We start from the raw sequence: 17,536 nt of genomic DNA on the forward strand, positions 1-17,536 counted from the left end.
GATAGGTGGGTCAGAGAAAGATCGTGGCCAATTTATGGAAGTAATATATATATATATATATATATATATATATATATATATTTTTTTTTTTTTCACCGTCTCCCGCGTTTGCGAGGTAGCGCAAGGAAACAGATGAAAGAAATGGCCCAACCCACCCCCATACACATGGCTTGATTCAATCCACTGACAGCACGTCAACCCCGGTATACCACATCGCTCCAATTCACTCTATTCTTTGCCCTCCTTTCACCCTCCTGCATGTTCAGGCCCTGATCACACAAAATCTTCTTCACTCCATCTTTCCACCTCCAATTTGGTCTCCCTCTTCTCCTCGTTCCCTCCACCTCCGACACATATATCCTCTTGGTCAATCTTTCCTCACTCATTCTCTCCATGTGACCAAACCATTTCAAAACACCCTCTTCTGCTCTCTCAACCACGCTCTTTTTATTTCCACACATCTCTCTTACCCTTACGTTACTTACTCGATCAAACCACCTCACACCACACATTGTCCTCAAACATCTCATTTCCAGCACATCCATCCTCCTGCACACAACTCTATCCATAGTCCATGCCTCGCAACCATACAACATTGTTGGAACCACTATTCCTTCAAACATACCCATTTTTGCTTTCCGAGATAATGTTCTCGACTTCCACACATTCTTCAAGGCTCCCAGAATTTTCGCCCCCTCCCCCACCTTATGATCCACTTCCGCTTCCATGGTTCCATCCGCTGCCAGATCCACTCCCAGATATCTAAAACACTTCACTTCCTCCAGTTTTTCTCCATTCAAACTCACCTCCCAATTGAATTGACCCTCAACCCTACTGTACCTAATAACCTTGCTCTTATTCACATTTACTCTTAACTTTCTTCTTTCACACACTTTACCAAACTCAGTCACCAGCTTCTGCAGTTTCTCACATGAATCAGCCACCAGCGCTGTATCATCAGCAAACAACAACTGACTCGCTTCCCAAGCTCTCTCATCCCCAACAGACTTCATACTTGCCCCTCTTTCCAAAACTCTTGCATTCATCTCCCTAACAACCCCATCCATAAACAAATTAAACAACCATGGAGACATCACACACCCCTGCCGCAAACCTACTTTCACTGAGAACCAATCACTTTCCTCTCTTCCTACACGTACACATGCCTTACATCCTCGATAAAAACTTTTCACTGCTTCTAACAACTTGCCTCCCACACCATATATTCTTAATACCTTCCACAGAGCATCTCTATCAACTCTATCATATGCCTTCTCCAGATCCATAAATGCTACATACAAATCCATTTGCTTTTCAAAGTATTTCTCACATACATTCTTCAAAGCAAACACCTGATCCACACATCCTCTACCACTTCTGAAACCACACTGCTCTTCCCCAATCTGATGCTCTGTACATGCCTTCACCCTCTCAATCAATACCCTCCCATATAATTTGCCAGGAATACTCAACAAACTTATACCTCTGTAATTTGAGCACTCACTCTTATCCCCTTTGCCTTTGTACAATGGCACTATGCACGCATTCCGCCAATCCTCAGGCACCTCACCATGAGTCATACATACATTAAATAACCTTACCAACCAGTCAACAATACAGTCACCCCCTTTTTTTAATAAATTCCACTGCAATACCATCCAAACCTGCTGCCTTGGCGGCTTTCATCTTCCGCAAAGCTTTTACTACCTCTTCTCTGTTTACCAACTCATTTTCCGTAACCCTCGCACTTTGCACACCACCTCGACCAAAACACCCTATATCTGCCACTCTATCATCAAACACATTCAACAAACCTTCAAAATACTCACTCCATCTCCTTCTCACATCACCACTACTTGTTATCACCTCCCCATTTGCGCCCTTCACTGAAGTTCCCATTTGCTCCCTTGTCTTACGCACTTTATTTACCTCCTTCCAGAACATCTTTTTATTCTCCCTAAAATTTAATGATACTCTCTCACCCCAACTCTCATTTGCCCTTTTTTTCACCTCTTGCACCTTTCTCTTGACCTCCTGTCTCTTTCTTTTATACGTCTCCCACTCAATATCATTTTTTCCCTGCAAAAATCGTCCAAATGCCTCTCTCTTCTCTTTCACTAATACTCTTACTTCTTCATCCCACCACTCACTACCCTTTCTAATCAACCCACCTCCCACTCTTCTCATGCCACAAGCATATATATATATATATATATATATATATATATATATATATATATATATATATATATATATATATATATATATATATATATATGGGGAGGTGATAACAAGTAGCGGTGATGTGAGAAGATGGAATGAGTATTTTGAAGGTTTGTTGAATGTGTCTGATGACAGAGTGGCAGATATAGGGTGTTTTGGTCGAGGTGGTGTGCAAAGTGAGAGGGTTACGGAAAATGATTTGGTAAACAGAGAAGAGGTAGTAAAAGCTTTGCGGAAGATGAAAGCCGGCAAGGCAGCAGGTTTGGATGGTATTGCAGTGGAATTTATTAAAAAAGGGGGTGACTGTATTGTTGACTGGTTGGTAAGGTTATTTAATGTATGTATGACTCATGGTGAGGTGCCTGAGGATTGGCGGAATGCGTGCATAGTGCCATTGTACAAAGGCAAAGGGGATAAGAGTGAGTGCTCAAATTACAGAGGTATAAGTTTGTTGAGTATTCCTGGTAAATTATATGGGAGGGTATTGATTGAGAGGGTGAAGGCATGTACAGAGCATCAGATTGGGGAAGAGCAGTGCGGTTTCAGAAGTGGTAGAGGATGTGTGGATCAGGTGTTTGCTTTGAAGAATGTATGTGAGAAATACTTAGAAAAGCAAATGGATTTGTATGTAGCATTTATGGATCTGGAGAAGGCATATGATAGAGTTGATAGAGATGCTCTGTTGAAGGTATTAAGAATATATGGTGTGGGAGGCAAGTTGTTAGAAGCAGTGAAAAGTTTTTATCGAGGATGTAAGGCATGTGTACGTGTAGGAAGAGAGGAAAGTGATTGGTTCTCAGTGAATGTAGGTTTGCGGCAGGGGTGTGTGATGTCTCCATGGTTGTTTAATTTGTTTATGGATGGGGTTGTAAGGGAGGTAAATGCAAGAGTCCTGGAAAGAGGGGCAAGTATGAAGTCTGTTGGGGATGAGAGAGCTTGGGAAGTGAGTCAGTTGTTGTTCGCTGATGATACAGCGCTGGTGGCTGATTCATGTGAGAAACTGCAGAAGCTGGTGACTGAGTTTGGTAAAGTGTGTGGAAGAAGAAAGTTGAGAGTAAATGTGAATAAGAGCAAGGTTATTAGGTACAGTAGGGGTGAGGGTCAAGTCAATTGGGAGGTGAGTTTGAATGGAGAAAAACTGGAGGAAGTGAAGTGTTTTAGATATCTGGGAGTGGATCTGGCAGCGGATGGAACCATGGAAGCGGAAGTGGATCATAGGGTGGGGGAGGGGGCGAAAATTTTGGGAGCCTTGAAAAATGTGTGGAAGTCGAGAACATTATCTCGGAAAGCAAAAATGGGTATGTTTGAGGGAATAGTGGTTCCAACAATGTTGTATGGTTGCGAGGCGTGGGCTATGGATAGAGATGTGCGCAGGAGGATGGATGTGCTGGAAATGAGATGTTTGAGGACAATGTGTGGTGTGAGGTGGTTTGATCGAGTAAGTAACGTAAGGGTAAGAGAGATGTGTGGAAATAAAAAGAGCGTGGTTGAGAGAGCAGAAGAGGGTGTTTTGAAATGGTTTGGGCACATGGAGAGAATGAGTGAGGAGAGATTGACCAAGAGGATATATGTGTCGGAGGTGGAGGGAACGAGGAGAAGAGGGAGACCAAATTGGAGGTGGAAAGATGGAGTGAAAAAGATTTTGTGTGATCGGGGCCTGAACATGCAGGAGGGTGAAAGGAGGGCAAGAAATAGAGTGAATTGGAGTCATGTGGTATACAGGGGTTGATGTGCTGTCAGTGGATTGAAGCAGGGCATGTGAAACGTCTGGGGTAAACCATGGAAAGCTGTGTAGGTATGTATATTTGCGTGTGTGGACGTGTGTATGTACATGTGTATGGGGGGGGGGCCATTTCTTTCGTCTGTTTCCTTGCGCTACCTCGCAAACGCGGGAGACAGCGACAAAGTATAAAAAAAAAAAAATAAAAAAAATATATATATTATCCCTTGGGGTAGAGGAGAAAGAATACTTCCCACGTATTCCCTGCATGTCGTAGAAGGCAACTAAAAGAGAAGGGAGCAGGGGGCTGGAAATCCTCCCCTCTCGCTTTTTTTTTTAATTTTCCAAAAGAAGGAAGAGACAATGGGGCCAGGATATTTCCTTAAAGGCCCAGTCCTCTGTTCTTAATGCTACCTCACTAACGTGGGAAATGGATTGTATTACAGTGGACTTTATTAAAAAAGGGGGTGACTGTATTGTTGACTGGTTTGTAAGGTTATTTAATGTATGTATGATTCATGGTGAGGTGCCTGAGGATTGGTGGAATGCTTGCATAGTGCCATTGTACAAAAGCAAAGGGGATAAGAGTGAGTGCTCAAATTACAGAGGTATAAGTTTGGTGAGTATTCCTGGTAAATTTTATGGGAGGGTATTGATTGAGAGGGTGAAGGCATGTACAGAGCATCAGATTGGGGAAGAGCAGTGTGGTTTCAGAAGTGGTAGAGGATGTGTGGATCAGGTGTTTGCTTTGAAAAATGTATGTGAGAAGTACTTAGAAAAGCAAATGGATTTGTATGTAGCATTTATGGATCTGGAGAAGGCTTATGATAGAGTTGATAGAGATGCTCTGTGGAAGGTATTAAGGATATATGGAGTGGGAGGCAAGTTGTTAGAAGCAGTGAAAAGTTTTTATCGAGGATGTAAGGCATGTGTATGTGTAGGAAGAGAGTAAAGTGATTGGTTCTCAGTGAATGTAGGTTTTTGGCAGGGGTGTGTGATGTCTCCATGGTTGTTTAATTTGTTTATGGATGGGGTTTTTAGGGAGATGAATGCAAGAGATTTGGAAAGAGGGGCAAGTATGCAGTCTGTTGTGGATGAGAGAACTTGGGAAGTGAGTCAGTTGTTGTTCGCTGATGATACAGTGCTGGTGGTTGATTCATGTGAGAAACTGCAGAAGCTGGTGACTGAGTTTGGTAAAGTGTGTGAAAGAAGAAAGTTAAGAGTAAATGTGAATAAGAGCAAGGTTATTAGTTACAGTAGGGTTGAGAGTCAAGTAAATTGGGAGGTAAGTTGGAATGGAGCAAAATTGGAGGAAGTGAAGTGTTTTAGATATCTGGGAGTGGATTTGGCAGCGGATGGAACCATGGAAGCGAAGTGAATCATGGGGTGGGGGAGGGGGCAAAAGTTCTGGGAGCCTTGAAGAATGTGTGGAAGTCGAAAATTTTATCTCGGAAAGCAAAAATGGGTATGTTTGAAGGAATAGTGGTTACAACAATGTTGTATGGTTGCAAGGCATGGGCTATGGATAGAGTTGTGCGCAGGAAGGTGGATGTGCTGGAAATGAGATGTTTGAGGACAATATGTGGTGTGAGGTGGTTTGATCGAGTAAGTAATGTAAGGGTAAGAGAGATGTGTGGTAATAAAAAGAGTGTTGTTGAGAGAGCAGAAGAGGGTGTTTTGAAATGGTTTGGGCACATGGAGAGAATGAGTGAGGAAAGATTGACCAAGAGGATATATGTGTCGGAGGTGGAGGGAACGAGGAGAAGTGGGAGACCAAATTGGAGGTGGAAAGATGGAGTGAAAAAGATTTTGAGTGCTCGGGGCCTGAACATGCAGGAGGGTGAAAGGCGTGCAAGGAATAGAGTGAATTGGAACGATGTGGTATACCGGGGTTGACGTGCTGTCAATGGATTGAACCAAGGCATGTGAAGCGTCTGGGGTATACCATGGAAAGTTCTGTAGGGCCTGGATGTGGAAAGGGAGCTGTGGTTTCAGTGCATTATTACATGGCAGCTAGAGACTGAGTGTGAACGAATGGGGCCTTATTTGTCTTTTGCTAGCGCTACCCCGCACACATGAGAGGGGAGGGTGTTGTTATTCCATGTGTGGCGGGGTGGCGATGGGAATGAATAAAGGCAGACAGTATGAATTATGTTCATGGGTATATATGTATATGTCTGTGTAGGTATATATATGTATACATTGAGATGTATAGGTATGTATATTTGCGGGTGTGGACGTGTATGTATATACATGTGTATGTGGATGGGTTGGGTCATTTCTTTCATCTGTTTCCTTGCGCTACCTCGCTAACGTGGGAGACAGTGACAAAGCAAAATAGAATATAGATATATTATTATATATTATATATATATTTTTTTTTATTTTGCTCTTTCGTTATCTCTGGAGAAGGCATTATATATATATATATATATATATATATATATATATATATATATATATATATATATGTTTGGATGTTAATGTGCTGAGAGGTGCAACTGGAGGGATGTCTGATCATTATCTTGTGGAGGCTAAGGTGAAGATTTATATGGGTTTTCAGAAAAGAAGAGTGAATGTTGGGGTGAAGAGGGTGGTGAGAGTAAGTGAGCTTGGGAAGGAGACTTGTGTGAGGAAGTACCATGAGAGACTGAGTACAGAATGGAAAAAGGTGAGAACAATGGAAGTAAGGGGAGTGGGGGAGGAATGGGATGTATTTAGGTAATCAGTGATGGATTGCGCAAAGGATGCTTGTGGCATGAGAAGAGTGGGAGGTGGGTTGATTAGAAAGGGTAGTGAGTGGTGGGATGAAGAAGTAAGATTATTAGTGAAAGAGAAGAGAGAGGCAATAGACGATTTTTGCAGGGAAAAAATGCAATTGAGTGGGAGATGTATTAAAGAAAGAGACAGGAGGTCAAGAGAAAGGTGCAAGAGGTGAAAAAGAGGGCAAATGAGAGTTGGGGTGAGAGAGTATCATTAAATTTTAGGGAGAATAAAAAGATGTTCTGGAAGGAGGTAAATAAAGTGCGTAAGACAAGGGAGCAAATGGGAACTTCAGTGAAGGGCGCAAATGGGGAGGTGATAACAAGTAGTGGTGATGTGAGAAGGAGATGGAGTGAGTATTTTGAAGGTTTGTTGAATGTGTTTGATGATAGAGTGGCAGATATAGGGTGTTTTGGTCGAGGTGGTGTGCAAAGTGAGAGGGTTAGGGAAAATGATTTGGTAAACAGAGAAGAGGTAGTAAAAGCTTTGCGGAAGATGAAAGCCGGCAAGGCAGCAGGTTTGGATGGTATTGCAGTGGAATTTATTAAAAAAGGGAGTGACTGTATTATTGACTGGTTGGTAAGGTTATTTAATGTATGTATGACTCATGGTGAGGTGCCTGAGGATTGGTGGAATGCGTGCATAGTGCCATTGTACAAAGGCAAAGGGGATAAGAGTGAGTGCTCAAATTACAGAGGTATAAGTTTGTTGAGTATTCGTGGTAAATTATATGGGAGGGTATTGATTGAGAGGGTGAAGGCATGTACAGAGCATCAGATTGGGGAAGAGCAGTGTGGTTTCAGAAGTGGTAGAGGATGTGTGGATCAGGTGTTTGCTTTGAAAAATGTATGTGAGAAATACTTAGAAAAGCAAATGGATTTGTATGTAGCATTTATGGATCTGGAGAAGGCATATGATAGAGTTGATAGAGATGCTCTGTGGAAGGTATTAAGAATATATGGTGTGGGAGGCAAGCTGTTAGAAGCAGTGAAAAGTTTTTATCGAGGATGTAAGGCAAGTGTATGTGTAGGAAGAGAGGAAAGTGATTGGTTCTCAGTGAATGTAGGTTTGCGGTAGGGGTGTGTGATGTCTCCATGGCTGTTTAATTTGTTTATGGATGGGGTTGTTAGGGAGGTGAATGCAAGAGTTTTGGAAAGAGGGGCAAGTATGAAGTCTGTTGTGGATGAGAGAACTTGGGAAGTGAGTCAGTTGTTGTTCGCTGATGATACAGCGCTGGTGGCTGATTCATGTGAGAAACTGCAGAAGCTGGTGACTGAGTTTGGTAAAGTGTGTGAAAGAAGAAAGTTAAGAGTAAATGTGAATAAGAGCAAGGTTATTAGTTACAGTAGGATTGAGGGTCAAGTCAATTGGGAGGTAAGTTGGAATGGAGAAAAACTGGAGGAAGTAAAGTGTTTTAGATATCTGGGAGTGGATCTGGCAGCAGATGGAACCATGGAAGCGGAAGTGGATCATAGGGTGGGGGAGGGGGCGATAATCCTGGGAGCCTTGAAGAATGTGTGGAAGTCGAGAACATTATCTCGGAAAGCAAAAATGGGTATGTTTGAAGGAATAGTGGTTCCAACAATGTTGTATGGTTGCGAGGCATGGGCCATGGATAGAGTTGTGCGCAGGAGGATGGATGTGCTGGAAATGAGATGTTTGAGGACAATGTGTGGTGTGAGGTGGTTTGATCGAGTAAGTAACGTAAGGGTAAGAGAGATGTGTGGAAATAAAAAGAGCGTGGTTGAGAGAGCAGAAGAGGGTGTTTTGAAATGGTTTGGGCACATGGAGAGAATGAGTGAGGAAAGATTGACCAAGAGGATATATGTGTCGGAGGTGGAGGGAACGAGGAGAAGTGTGAGACCAAATTGGAGGTGGAAAGATGGAGTGAAAAAGATTTTGAGTGATCGGGGCCTGAACATGCAGGAGGGTGAAAGGAGGGCAAGGAATAGAGTGAATTGGATCGATGTGGTATACCGGGGTTGACGTGCTGTCAGTGGATTGAATCAGGGCATTTGAAGCGTCTTGGGTAAATCATGGAAAGCTGTGTAGGTATGTATATATATATATATATTCTTTTTCTTTCTTTCAAACTATTCGCCATTTCCCGCATTAGCGAGGTAGCGTTAAGAATAGAGGACTGAGCCTTTGAGGGACTACCCTCACCTGGCCCAATTCTCTGTTCCTTCTTTTGGAAAATTAAAAAAAAGACGAGAGGGGAGGATTTCCTCTGTTCTTAACGCTACCTCGCTAATGCGGGAAATGGCGAATAGTATGAAAGAAAAGAAAGATATATATATATATATATATATTCCATATGATATAATGCCATTTTGTGATATAGGATACCTGAGGAAAAAAGTTTTCAATGTTAGGTATGTATACACATGAGAAACTGTAGAAACTGTTGTCCTGATGCTGTTTGCTGTCTCTCTAGAATTTTATTAAATTGCTCTGAATTGCTCTGAAGCACAGTATAATGTATCAAGGTTTGATGATGCACTGTATTGAAACTGTCCTCAGTGTATCCAGTTTATATACTTATCATTATTTTCTAATTTCACGGTTAATAATGAATACAGGAAGTTTGCATGTGCTTCACATGATATTTGTATCCTATAAAGCTTAATGCATTAGTTTTTCACACATGCCATGCCCAGGTATTTATTTGGGGTAAAACATCAGTGCTAATAGTTAATGTAGAAAAAAAAAGACATATATCCTTATATCTTATATTAGACTGATGAGAAGCAGTAATCTGGTAGAGTTGAAGGGTACAGATTAGCTACCATTTTGACGGTTGTGTGTGTTTCAGTGACCTTAAGTATCTTCATACTGAATGGTAACCAGGTGTTTGGTGGACTTGTACAAAGTTTTTCTGTGAGTGAAATGTGATGTTCAGAATTGAATGGAAGTAAGTTTTTCCCATGTTGCACATATGCTCATCTTGCGTTGTGAGAATGATTCTGCTTCTGCAGGTGACAGTGCTCTTCAACTTACAATATCCTTAGTTTGAATTCATACATTTGAAGAAGGTGGCATAGACAGTTCATTGAGCTAGGACTCAACATTTGCTGTGGTGAATGATTTAAGATCCCTGAAGGTTACAGAAGGTTTTGGTTTTTGAAATTATGATGTAAATTTACATTTCCCCATTAACACTTATGTATATTAAGTTGTGTAGGTTTACATCCCTCTTACAACATATGTATATTGAGTTGTAAATATTTAGTAGTTAACATGAGTGAAAATCTTGTTTTGCTGTAGGATAAATAATTGCTGAATTATATTCTTTTCATTTGTGAATACTAAACAGTCCAGAGACAAAATGTAACTTTGGGAAAGGAGAAATCAGTTTTGTGTATGATTATAGATAAAAATAGACAATTATTTGAGACTAAAAAAAAGTGCCGTGAGAATTATTACTGATTAGGTAAGATTACAGTGAATTGAACTGCATTGTGTGGTTTTGAAGAAAAACCCACTTCTGTTCTGCCTTGGTGGATCATAGATACAACATTGATGCAGGATAGTGAAACACAACTTATTAGTGACCAGTGCTTTACTTTTTCTTAGTCTATTTCTGTGCACGTTTAAGGTACACATATGTATATTGTTAATAACATTCACTCATTGTTGTCCCTGTACAATATTACTGTTCCTATCTTGGAGTTTTTGAATGATGCCCAGAATTATTTTATACTCTCTGTTTGGATTGCTGGTTATAGTTTGTTTTAATAGAACTAAACCGTTTGTCTCAACTTACAACATTTCTTTGCTTTCACCATACACCTGTCCTCTATTTTGTCCAGACTTCTTGTTTTCACCGTCAGATTGATCATCTGTTTTAGATAATTTTTTCCTCTTTTCTTTGTCTTTTTCCTTTTTTTACCCACCATATATAGCTTAACCTTGATTACTGGTTAGTTTCATGACTTTCAGAGATATTTTACAACTCAAGAAGATAGTCGCTTAAGATGGTTTTGCAGGTCTTTACTTCAAAGTATTTTTGACACATGATATACTACCTTGTATCTCTTTGATTTTGAGTATTTGTAGTATATAGCACTGGTTTTTATAAGTATGCTTGTATTTTTGTATGGTTTTTTTGCCCTTCTAAAAGCCCACCTAGACTTCTCAGAAGCATACCTTGGATTAGCCTATTCATAAAAAAAGGAATCTACCACTGGCTCTTCTAAGTGTCACCTCATCAGTTTCATGTCATGTGTGTCTATAGTCTTTACACCTTTCCTTAACTCTCACTTTCTTCGATATATAGAACCTCATTCCCTTCTTTCAGATCACCTATATGGATGTCATGGTGCATTGTCAATTGGTGATCACCCCCTGGCAACCCATGTTTAGTCCTCTTTCTTATGGATTTTGGTGAATGTTTGCTCATTGTCTTTAACATCTCTGGAGTGCTTGAGGGGATGCAGCACAAGTGCTTGCTTACTTGCTTCCATTGGCTTCCTTGTTTTTTTCTTTCTTTAATGGCTCTCGTGCTCATTCCATTGTAGTTGACAGAGCTACGTCTTTGTAGCTTATCAAGAATGGTTTCACAAGTTTTTGTCCTATCCTTCCCTTATTCTTTTTTCCATGAAATATGTTTTTCTCATACTACAACCCAGTTCATTCTTACATCAATAATTTCTTTGTACATGGTTCACTGCACTTTCCTTCTTCACCTCACACCTGCACTCATTCTTTTTCTTGCACTAATATATTCCCTCTCTTAATTTGGACAAATGCTACATGGCAGCATTGGAAAGCAGCGGTCTGTTAGATTTAACAAGACCATATTGCTGTTTCTACATATATCTCATTTTGAACTCATTTGTTTCAAAACGTTCAGCTTCAGTCATCTCATGTAATACCTGTTTAACTATATCTTCCATTCTTTCTTAGAAACCCTACATAATGAACATTGCAAAATCTGATTCCCAAAAGCTGGTATTATCATTTAGGTGTTCCAAATATTTTTCTTGCTAGCGAGTATCCCATATCCTCAGGGGCCTCATTGCCCAAGGATGGAGTACTGCTTACATGTCTGGAGTGGCTGTTATTATATTAGCCAGTTTAGAATAAAAATCCCTCTGCCTTAGTAATTCTGCTATATTCTCTCTTGAACTAATCGTTTCTATCCACCACAGTGTTGCTTCTCTCCTTGTTTTCAGAAATTATTATTTTGACTGTTACTCTCATGACTTGTCTGTGTGCATCCCATCCCAATGACTTGTGCCCACAGTACAGTGTTTATCTTGAGGCCAGTCATAGGAGGATTGAGTTGTATATAAAGACACCTTTCCTCATACAGCAAAGATGTGAAATTCTCCTTTGTTTTTTCTCCCATTTATAGATCTTTTACCTTTAGAATTGGGTCTACCATCACACAGGGAGCTCAGATCAATCCCTTTTGTGTTCCTTCTCATAGCTATCATTTCAGCCTTGATGGCTGTGATTGTGGCATGTGTTTGCCTGTGCCGTGTCAGTTGCTATAGAGAGAAGTAATTAGTCTGTATATATATATTATGTGAGCATTTCCTTTGTGATTGATGTTGCTAGAGGTATGAAATTTTATCATGTTGCCAGGTAAAAACTAGCACTCAAGTAAAATTAAAGGCAATGTTTCGTCAAAAAATATATTGTTATGAGTGAGCAGTCTGAAGTGAGTATTCAGCTGCTTCGGGTTATGTGATACTAAAAGGATTCTGTATCTTTATGGATGGGATGTTGATGACATAACAGTCAAGAATATAGTTTTGGGTAGCAGTGAACCTTGGAAGAACAGAAATTGCCACAGATTTTGTACTTAAGTGATTTAGGTTTAATAACAAAATCAGCAGAATATATAAGATTGTCTTCCTTTAATGATATGGGTTGGATGAGGATTTTAAAAGTGATCCAAATGAAATTAAGAGTCTTGTGTTTAAAGGTGGTAGCTGTGTTTGAAAGACATGCCAAGTATTGATGTCATGAAATTTTGAACCAGGAAGACTTGCGTATGTAAAGGGGCATGCAATGAGATGACCCTAGCGATGGCATTGGCAATTATAGCAGAAGTTGAGAGTGTTGTGGTAGAAGAAACAAAAGTGGGATGTACTTTTGGTAATCAGTTTCTGGTAACAAGTTAAGAATATTGCAGAATGGGGTGTTTCTTACATTTGTGTATGGTCATCAAACCATGATTTTACATGATGCAGACAAGTAACTCTGATAACACTCCCTCTGAATGCTAGAACATTGATTTTCTGAATCACTATGCTGTGATATGAATGTTTTTGATATAAGTGAAAAACTTTTGTACCCTTTGTGACCTCCAAGATGGAGACATATCTAATAGATTATGAGTTGTATCTTTACCAGATCATCATAAGGATGATACTATGCAGTTTTTGGGGTCTCTGTGTCGTTGTTTGCTTGATAGATATGCTTCCACCTCATATACCAAGGAGAAAGAGCTGTTTAGTCAGAATTTTAACTCCTGAGGTCCTCTGAAAGTTGTCTGTGTGACCTTAGATGGAATTTATGAAGATTAAGGAAGGTCCTGGTGAAGTTGTTGGTGTCCTTGAGGGCCCAGCTTCAGTCAGTATAGACTGATATTGAATTAAAGCTAGGCTAGGAAATGGAAATCTTTTATATTTATTTTCTGATGTCAGTTGTAATTTCTCTGCATTTGTACGTAAACAACAGTTGTCTTCACATCAGTCCTTCACAACCAAGTTAACTTGACATTGATTTCGTACATCACTTTGGACTCCTGCTTCTATCTCTCCTTAGTATACCTACAGATTTGCAAATTATCCTATGTTACCTCCATCATTACTACCAAAGTGTTATATCTTCAAAAGACTTTCTGATGTTCTTGCATCTTGCTCTTGTAATGTAATTTGATAAAATGTTACTCTTATTCATTCTGTCTGATGGTATTCAGTTATTCTTGGCATCTATATGAACTAGACATAAGATTTGTATACTTAACTTTTGCACCACTGAAAAACTAATTATGCAGTTTTGATACTTGTTCCTTGAGGACTGAAACTGTTATACAGAAATGACATCCCCAGTATGCACCCTTCTTCAAATTCAAGGTCTTAGCACATAACATGATTGTAAGTAATACAGAAGCTCTCTCTTTAGTAGAGTATAATTGTTAACCGTTTAGAAATGATTATATGGTGAAGCATTAGACATTGGTAACTTGAAGCTTTGAATCATGAAGTGGTGATGCATGCCTTTAAAGGCATAGTTATAGTTATACCATATTAACAGCCATGAGGCTTTATTTGTGTTGATAATTATAAGTCCTTTCATTTCACACACTTTACCAAACCCAGTCACCAACTTTTGTAGTTTCTCACATGAATCACCCACCAGCGTTGTATCATCAGCGAGCAACAACTGACTCAGTTCTCATCCAGAACAGACTGCATACTTGTCCCTATCTGCAAAACTCTTGCATTCTTCTCCCTAGCCACCCCATCCATCAACAAATTAAACAACCATGGAGACATTATAACCCCCCTGCCACAAACCAACATTCATCGGGAACCAATCACTTTCCTCTCCTCCTACTTGTACACATTTCTTACATCCTTTGTAAAAACTTTTCACCGCTTCTAGCAACTTGCCTCCAACACCATATACTCTTAAAACCTTCCTCAAAGCATCTCTATCCACCCTATCATATGCCTTCTCCAGATCCATAAATGCTACATATAAATCCATCTGTTTTTCTAAGTATTTCTCACATACATTCTTTAAAGCAAACACCTGATCCACACATCCTCTACCATCTCTGAAACCACACTGCTCTTCCCTGGTCTGATGCTCTGTACATGCCTTTACCCTCTCAGTCAATACCCTCCCATATAATTTCCCAGGAATACTGAAGAACCTTATACCTCTGTAATTTTAACACTCACCTTTATCCTCTTTGCCTTTGGACAGTGGCACTGTGCATGCATTCCACCAATCTTCAGGCACTTCACCATGATCCATACATACATTGAATATCCTTACCAGCCAATCAAGAACTCAGCCACCCCTTATTTTATAAATTCCACAGCGATACCATCCAAACCCACCACCTTGCCGGCTTTCATCTTCCACAAAGCTTTCATTACCTCCCAAGTTAATTGGGAGGTAAGTTTGAATGGAGAAAAAATGGAGGAAGTGAAGTGTTTTAGAAATCTGGGAATGGACTTAGCAGTGGATGGAACCATGGATGCAGAAATGAGTCACAGGGTGGGGGAGGGAGTGAAGGTTCTGGGAGCATTGAAGAATGTGTGGAAGGCAAGAATGTTATCTTGAAGAGCAAAAATGGGTATGTATGAAGGAATAGTGATTCCAACAATGTTATATGGTTGCGAGGCATGGGCTGTAGATGGGGTTGTGCAGAGAAGGGTGGATTTGTTGGAAATGAAATGTTTGAGGACAATATGTGCTGTGAGGTGGTTTGATCGAGTAAGGAATGAAAGGGTAAGAGAGATTTGTGGTAATAAAATGAGTGTGGTTGAGAGAGCAGATGGTGTGTTGAAATGGTTTGGACACATAGAAGAATGGGTGAGGAAAGACTGACAAAGAGGATATATGTTTCAGAGTGGAGGGAAGAAGAAGTGGGACGAAATAGGAGATGGAAGGATTAAGTGAAAAAGATCTGAGTGATCGGGGCCTGAACATGCAGGAGGATGAAAGGCGTGCAAGGAATAGAGTGAATTGTAACGATGTGGTATACTGGGGTCGACGTGCTTTGAATGGATTGAACCAGGGCATGTGAAGTGTCTGGGGTAAATGATGGAAAGGTCTGTGGGGCCTGGATGTGGAAAGGTAGCTGTGGTTTTGGTGCATTACACATGACAGCTAGAGACTGATTGTGAATGAATGTGGCCCTATTTTGTTTGATCCTGGTGCTGCCTCGCTGGGGGGGATCCTATTTTATGTGTGGTGGGGTGGCGTCGAGAATGGATGAAGGCAGCAAGTATGGATAGGTACATGTGTATATATGTATATGCCTGTGTATGTATATGTATGCATACGTTGAAAATTATATGTATGTATATGTGCATGTGTAGGCATTTATGTATATACATGTGTATGTGGGCGGGTTGGGCCATTCCTTAGCTGTTTCCTTGCAGTACCTCGCTAATGCTGGAGAAGGCGGTTAAGTATAGTAGATAGATGAATAGTTACAGGTATTTAGTGATCAGTAACAATTTGTTTGTATATTTCCTTTGTGTATGGAATGGTTGGTAGACTTCAGATTTGTAAGAACTTGTACATAATGCCCATTTCCAGAATGTGCAGATAAGAGAATTATGGGTACATATATTTAATGATTGTAGGGCATCATCTTTTTGAAATTACTAATTATTTATAAAGTTACTAATTATTGTTTTCTAATGTAAGTGCACCTTGCTTTTTGTAACTAAGAAGACCATTCATTGATTATTAAGAACTGTGAATATTACAGTTTTAACAGCCCTGTCCTTTCATTTTTATTCTTCTGTCTTTAAAATTCATTTTAATGTTAAAAACGCAGAAGCTTTTGACTGACATTAAAGGTTGGAGAATTCTCTTAGAATTAGGAGTAAATGTCTTATAGTAAAATTGAAGTACTGGTTGGTCTTATATATTAGTTATATGCTGTGTAATATCATGCTTTATGTGTGTGTTCTTTTTCATAGATATTTTAGATGCAGTGCATAGTGAATGTTCATTACTTAACATTAAAAGTTAATTTTAGTTGTCTGATGATTACAGCATTTGAAAGAATAGTTATTGATGATACTTTTGGTGCTAAGATCAGATTTTAAGTGAATTTACTAAAGTCTTTCATGAATGCAGATATGTATGGAGATGAAGTCAGGATCACAGTTCATATATGTGCCTACCTTTCTTTTCCATTGCTCCAGGACCCCTTTTCCAGGAACTCCTACTCCTCCAAGGCTACATTACTTACAGTAGCAGGAAATTGCAGCTCTTCTATGAGTGTACTGTCGATGATACAGCCTTGCCAAAGATGACATTTCACTCACAGTGTAACCTCTAGCAGGTGGAGTACAGTAATGCTGATACGTTTGCGTAAGAAAGCTGTAAGCCACACAAAATAGAGCACTTAAAACAATCACTGGCTGCTTAGCTACCACAAATGCTCAGTGCATGAACAGTGAAACAGAAAGAATTCCATGGGAGTTTGTAAAGATAAAAGGGATTCCTTGATTAGAAGGCAAGCACATACAATTATACACATGGTTATTATCAGACTCCACTTGTTTGTCGTTACAGTGCACATGAAAAGTCACAAGACAGAGTACAGTCTTGGCAAAGAACTTCTTTCATCAAAGGAGTCCATCATCTCTGTGTTACTGAGTGTACAACAGCCTTGGAGTTGCAGGAGCAGCTGTGAAAAGGGTCTGGATGTAACACCAAGACTCTTTCAGTGGGGTGTCTTAGGATATTTATGAATAGGTGCTGTGTATATGTATTCATAAAAACAGTAATGGTCTTTGAATTAGTTTTATATATTTAACACTCGAATTAGTTTTATATATTTATAATTAACACTCATATAGTTAACTTTTCTTTCATCTTAGTGCTTACTTTGTTAAATGATTTTGCAGGATTTGGTTAAGGATCTTAAGAGTGAATTAAGTGGCAAGTTTGAGGATGTGATTGTTTCTCTGATGACCCCACTTCCACTCTATCTAGCACATGAGCTGCATGAGGCCATGGGAGGTATTGGCACTAATGAGAGGACACTTGTGGAGATCCTCTGTACACGAGATAATGCATCCCTCTTGTGAGTTCTGATGTATATTTAGTTAGGAA

General features: G+C 39.8%; 1 protein-coding gene across 10 annotated transcripts in view; it reads left to right on the forward strand.

Annotated features, from left to right (window-relative positions):
* The window catches only part of LOC139761196 (annexin B9-like), a 91,098-nt gene that overhangs the window by 48,043 nt on the left and 25,519 nt on the right, over window positions 1-17,536 (forward strand). For all 10 annotated transcript variants that reach the window (XM_071685239.1, XM_071685240.1, XM_071685235.1 and 7 more), the window contains one exon: window positions 17,329-17,507. In XM_071685239.1, the coding sequence (XP_071541340.1) occupies window positions 17,329-17,507 (179 nt within the window). The remainder of the gene's footprint in view (window positions 1-17,328; window positions 17,508-17,536) is intronic.

This window comes from Panulirus ornatus, chromosome 39 (assembly GCF_036320965.1).
Source record: "Panulirus ornatus isolate Po-2019 chromosome 39, ASM3632096v1, whole genome shotgun sequence".
NCBI lineage: Eukaryota > Metazoa > Arthropoda > Malacostraca > Decapoda > Palinuridae > Panulirus > Panulirus ornatus.